Source organism: Aegilops tauschii, chromosome 6, assembly GCF_002575655.3.
Source record: "Aegilops tauschii subsp. strangulata cultivar AL8/78 chromosome 6, Aet v6.0, whole genome shotgun sequence".
Classification (NCBI taxonomy): domain Eukaryota; kingdom Viridiplantae; phylum Streptophyta; class Magnoliopsida; order Poales; family Poaceae; genus Aegilops; species Aegilops tauschii.
Window position 1 is genome coordinate 1885740 of NC_053040.3, and position 6358 is coordinate 1892097.

Genomic DNA, 6358 nt, shown 5'->3' on the forward strand with positions numbered 1-6358 from the left:
CACTCTGTTTGATGGTGAAACGAATCCTAATAATGATGGGACTTATGATCCAAGGGATCGCAATAATGAGGCATATTTCTAACCCATATATGTTATATATGCTTATTTATTTGATTTGTATGTTATGTTGCATTTATATCTCCGCTAACTCATTTATTGTTTATCATTGCAGGTGACTCGAGCATGAAGAAAGTGGGAGAGGACTGCAACGTACAGGAGAAGATGAGTATTAATCTGGTATACAAAAAAAACAAAGAACACAAAAGGGAAGGAACCTCCTCAATCTCATGAAGTACCCAAAAAACGGAGGAGACGCTAGAGCATGGGGAGGATCCCAAGATGCGGGAACAGAGGGATGTGGACATTGAGGGGCACGATGAGGATCCCGAGTTGCGGGAACAGATGGATGTGGAGATTGAGGGGCATGAGGAGGATCCCGAGTCGTCCGTGTATCTCTATGAGGATGATGAGTTTCGGGGGATGTTTGCAAACGAGGACGGGGAGGTGGCGGACACTGAAGTGTGGTCAGAGTTTGAGATGAACTCTAGTGACGAAGAATCACGGACGGTAGTCACCAATGATGAGTCAGTGAACGTTTGGAGGTGTGGTTCTTCCAGACTACCCAAGCGGCCGGTCAAGGTAAAACCGGTCATCCAGCCAATAGGAAAAAAAGTAAGTGCATCTCTATGCTGATATGAATTACGTACCTTGCATTTTTTTAAACTCATACAAATTACTAATATTTTCATTTTTCAGACACTGGAAAAAGACTGGAAAAGAGTTACGCAAGAGTACCTGTATGGTCAATGGCATACTTGGCCGTCTACTTAGGGAACACTTCCCCGGCTTGGTGAAATTCAATGGGAACGAGGAGCCAGCATGGACATGGCAACATTACACAGTAGCGGATGATACCGAGGACTTAGATCATAAGTCCTAGCGAAAATGGAGCCGTGCGTAAGTTGTTCATCACACTTCATTACTCAACAGTTATGGCTTCCAAGTTACTTAACCCATGGCGTGATCTTATCTGTCGCGGATACATGCAGGACTACTTTAGCTGCGAGCCGGGTTTCGAGAACCAAGCAACTTTGAATACTGCTGATTCCGCCAAGTCGCTTGTTAAGGGTATGTTCTATGGGGCGCGCATCGAGGCCGTTATCACATACTATGCAGAGTACTGCAAGAAGCATCTAACAAAGAAAGAAGACGTCCTCAAGTTTCCACGAGCTGACCAGTACTTGAAGGCAAGTAACATCGAGCCAAAGTATTCATTACATTACTAGCATTCCATTGAACTCATGACTTGATGCATTTAATTGTTTAGGTGCCTCCCGTTTGGTGTGTCTCAGAGTTTCCATGCTGGGAGATGATCGTCGACAAGTGGGTAAGTAAACAGTGGAGGAAGGTTCACAGAGAATGTGGGCATGCCAAAAATTGATGGGTGGCCCATCACATCGTCAAGGCTCGTCGAACCTTATCGAATTGGCGGAAATCAAGGTATGCATTACCGTCGGCTTCTACCCATCAAGTCTTATTTATCTCGAGGCTCACTCCATTTCGCCGCTTCTTGTTGCAGTCGCAGAATTTGGGTATAAAGCTCAACACCACGCAAGCTTGGATGATGTCCAAAAGGGGACGTGATGGCAAAGAGTGGATGAACCCACACTTTGGCCATAAGATGCTTGCATACACCGAGACCGGAAAGGCGACGTATGGCGAGGGTTTTGAGGCCAATAAGCAAGACATTGATCCACAGTTCGTTGTGCCGGCGGGTCACGGCAAGCCGAGTGGACGTCATCTCATTGGCAACACGATCCTCGATACGGACTCCACTCCCAGTCTCTCTAAGTACAATGTGTGAGTGACTAGCTCTAGTGCTCCGGTACTCCCTCGGTCAAACACACTGACTGTGTTGTCGAAAATCAAGGTTTTGTTCTTGTTCATTAATTTAGGCCTTTTCCATGTTTGCATTGCAAAGTTGATGAAATTGCAATGACTACCTGTAGTGCCAGCTAGACGAGGAAAAGAGGCTACGGGAGGAAGACGCGAGAAGGCCAGAAGACAGGCTCTTGGCGAATATTGTGGAGGAGAGGCGATCCATGGTGCTTGATATGGCAGATCTAATAGCGCAACGTGACGCTATGTGGCATGCCTCACTGATGGCACAACATGAGGCTACAACGGTTAGATCCTGCGCATAATATAATGCACTCATGGTAGACTTAGTTTCATTACATAACATTTGCCATCGGGTAGAATATGTAACTTTTCATGGTGGGCAAAATATGCAGCGTCTTTGTATTGCACAGAACCAACCCCTGCCACCAACCCTAGACCTTCTCACTCGACCACCAACATTCGGTCAACTGAGTTCTCTTTAAAAACTTTCGTGAAAACATTATTGCCCTTCGTAGTCTATTGTATCGAATGAACTTTTCTTAACCTGCCACGACATGCAGTTGCAAATGGTCCCTATGTCAGTTGGTTCGAATATCCCTGGAGCTAGATATTCACGAGGTTCACAATGTGCTAGCCATTCCGACGCTGTTGGTGGTATCCCGCCGTCGCCAAAAACTTGACTCAGGTTTGACAACAAATTTCAAAGCAAGAAACAATCATTTTTGCCAGCATTGCATCGTTTATGATTGAAATAGCTTATCTTTGCTGCCATGCCAGCATATTCTAGCCACAATGTTCATAAATGATGCCGTAGCCCCATTTTATACTTTGCTGCTTCTTTTCTTGTGCATCCTCCTTTGTAACTAACTAGCCCTTATACTTGTTTAATAGGTTTACATCGCAGATGCCTTTGGTTGTCGATGTACAAGCTGCCGTACCAAACTAGTCATGCCTTTCCATAGTCCTGTTTCTTCCTATTCCACTTGTGAATCTATAACTCTTCTTTACCTATGCACTTTGTGTTTGATCTGTCCACATTTGTTGTGATTACATTATGGACAAATTTGTATCAATATTGTTATTTCAATCAATGACGTACCTGTGCTGATTAGATTGTTGTGGTGAACAATATTGTTATTGTGTTTTATTGTTATATTCTGTCCAACGTAGATCCTGGGCAAACATTTGTGTGCTGGGTCGACCTGATATGGGACCTTTACCGAGTACCACAGCTCGGCAAAAATCTGACCTGGAAAAATACCGAGATGCGGAACTCGGCAAAGCAAGGAACAACTTGTTTTCACCAAGTTCCGTACTAGAAAAAGGTCAGACTTTAGCGAGTTTTAGACTGCGGATACTCGGCGAACAGTTCGCCCAGCGGCATTGAACGTGCACTCAGCGAAATACAGAACACGGCAATAAGACCGTGCCACGCGTTAGTCCGTTAGTGGGCGAATTGTTGCCGAGTGGTAAACTCGGCAAATAGTTCGCCAAGTTCGGCTAATCAAGGCACACGGCGAAATTTAGCACCGGGCAGTGTTGTGTGTACACGCGGCAGGCCCTAATTGGTTACCGTACTATCGAGTTCAAAACTCGGCGAACGCATTGCCCGGTTCTGTGATTTAAGGAACTAGGCGAAGTTTGGCACTGGGTAATAACGTTGTGCCACGCGGCATGAGGTAATTGGTTAGATGATTTCTGAGTGTGGAACTCGCCAAAGAAATTGCACAGTTCTGCTGAATGATGAACCCGACAAATATTTTGTACTGGGCAATGTGTTCTTCCACGTGGTTTATTTCTATTGGTTAGTCTTTGCCGAGTTTGGCCTTCAGAAACTCGGTGAATATTTGTGCCACGTGGTACTTCCGTTAACGGCGCGTTCAGCCTGACGGTGAGGTTCGCCGAGTTTTTTCTGAGTGGAACTCGGCAAACATTGTTTATATATTCTCCGAGTTCTCGATAGAATGCACTCAGCAGTATTAATGATTGCCGGGCCCTGTCCAGCCGAGTGAGCTGCGCCGAGTTTGGCACTCGGTGAAGATGTCGCCAAGTTTAATATGTGCTCTGTCAAGTTTCCTTTAAACTCGGCTTAAACGGCGATTCTAGTAGTGCCGGTATATAATGTATGTAAACATTGATTGCTGTTGGTTTAAGAGTCTACATGCCGAAGTATACAGAGCGTGAAACCATAACATGTTCTATATATCTATATGAAATCAAAAAGGTATGCAGAGCATACAGCTGGAGCTTGGATATGGTATAACATTGAACAGTACCACGAAAAGGTGCACCACGTATATACAAAATACAAAGCAAAAAAATAAATTGGGCCCCGTCCATTAGTTGCATATATGGGTAAGAACAGCGTTTGAAATGAACAACACTGTTTCCTTCCATTTTTTGCAGTGTGAACTGCAGCATTAAACCACCGTCCACCGGAGTGCAACTGCGTCGCCGGATCAAGAAGTGCAAACCAAAACCTATAACTGTTGTGCACCAACTATTTGGGAAAGAAACCAAAGGATATACAGGCAATGTCACGCGGGTTCTTCCATGCCGACAAGTGACAAGCTGAATTAGGCATCTCCCTTCATGGAGCGGAAACGGTACATGGATCCCAATGACGTGTCATGTTCCGAGAAAAGAGAAGGAATAATCGAGGACAATAGAAAGGAGTAAAGTAAAGTTGAATAAGATGGGGAGATCAGAGGTGGGACCATGGTTGGCAGAAAGCACATATAGGTGCTCATGTCCAAATAATGAAACAGAGGAGGGGAGTGCAGAAGGGTCTTTGCCGCGACATGGGTGACCGTTGCGTAGTAAGGTTGAGTTTTTTGCTTGGTCTGATATATGGGTAAGGTTGAATTTTTGGGAGAAGGATGCGAAGGATACAGAGCTGGGCGATAACAAGTCATATGGTTTCTTTGGTACCAAATTAAGGAGAAATAAAGGTTTGGGAGGGGATGTGAAGGACACCGAGCTAGGCGATGATGTCATCAAATGGTTTGTTTGTTTGTAGGTCGTACAGATTAAGCAATTCATTAGCACATCATCACGCCATATATTTAGCAGGATACAATGTATTGCTCATTTCTACATTTTAGGATGTAAAACGAACTAAAAGCAGAAAAGGATGTAAAACCAACGACAGCAGTTTCCCGCCGGAGGTGCCCATTTCTGGCAGCTCATTAAACATTGGCTAGACCAGCAGCTACAAATAAGAATCCATTCCCCATTGACTCTTCATCCCAGTCTTGCTCCTCTCTTGTCGCCGACCGCCTGCGGTGCTAGCATGAAGGGGTCGGCCACTATGACGGTGCGGGACGTGCTGTACATGTACAGTGTGGCACGGCAGGCGTACGAGCGGTTCATGTCCGTCTGCGGCAACCCGGAGCAGGCCCGAAACATGGTGGCCTTGCTGGTGTGGCTGGACCAGGGCACCATCTCGGCCATCCACCACGTCCCAGGCATTGATGCTGGCGCTGTGGCCATCATCGCGGAGGAGTCCAATGCCGTCCTTGAGTGCCTGCACTACCCGCTGCATGTGCTCCCGCCCATCCCGCTTATCTCCACGCTCTGCATGCAAGGCGGTGTCTACATCGAGCCGGGTTTCTTTGCCTTCCACCAGGACCTCGTCGTCCGCGGCGTCGCCCACTTCCTCGAAGGCGCCGGTAAGTTCGTCTTCGACGACCGCTTGAATGTATTGCTCAGGAGATCTGAGACTGGCCTGGTTGGGAACCCGCCGGAGCTCATGGCTCCCTACAGCCCCCTTCCGATGGCGGTACCGGAGGACTGCCGCTCCATGTTTGTCACCTTTTCCAAGACCATGCCTCTCCATCGTGAAGAGGTCTTTGACTACTTCAGGGAGTAAGTTGATTACCGAGATATACTACTAGATCTACTCACTAAGTTTATACTTATACTTGAATATACTAAGATTTGCATGCATGCATACTTATAATATATGTCTGATGATTGGCAATTTGTCATGGATGGATGCAGGAAATGGGGTGATTGTGTGGTGAGGGTGCTCATGGAGAAGACGACAGGAGGAAACATGCCCACGTATGGCCGAATCATCTTCAAGACAGAGGCGATCGTGAACCTGGTGCTCAACGGTGAGAGGCTCGTCAAGATCTCTATCGACCACCGTGAGATTTGGCTGCGCAAATACATTCCCAGGGTAACCAACGTCGACGCCTGAGCCTAATCCATCCAGGAATCCATCATCGTCTTGTCCATGCTTGATGCTCGTCCTGCTTGTTAGCCAAATCTACCGGATTTGTCGTGTATCATTTAAAAAAAGATGTGTAACCCAATATTATATTGCGGCCAAATTAAGAGAAAATAAAAAACTATTCGAGAAAAAGTTTGTTGCTCCTCGGTTTGGTAGTAAATAAACAATATGATAATGTCATTTCATACCTCGGTATCCTTCCCTTCCTTCTGCCAAAAC

At 46.1% G+C, this 6358-nt stretch overlaps 1 protein-coding gene across 1 annotated transcript; it reads left to right on the plus strand.

Moving 5' to 3' along the window:
- The first annotated feature begins 5212 nt into the window (after positions 1-5212).
- On the plus strand, positions 5213-6106 carry LOC141025410 (uncharacterized). Its single transcript, XM_073500685.1, has 2 exons — positions 5213-5769; positions 5905-6106. Exons 1-2 carry the CDS (start codon positions 5213-5215, stop codon positions 6104-6106), a joined length of 759 nt encoding a protein of 252 aa, XP_073356786.1.
- The last annotated feature ends 252 nt before the right edge of the window (positions 6107-6358 follow it).

Coding starts and splice junctions, on each gene's coding strand:
- LOC141025410 (XM_073500685.1), top strand. CDS start 5,213: ATGACGGTGCGGGACGTGCTGTACATGTACAGTGTGGCACGGCAGGCG. Junction 5,770..5,904: donor GTCTTTGACTACTTCAGGGA/GTAAGTTGATTA, acceptor GGATGGATGCAG/GAAATGGGGTGATTGTGTGG.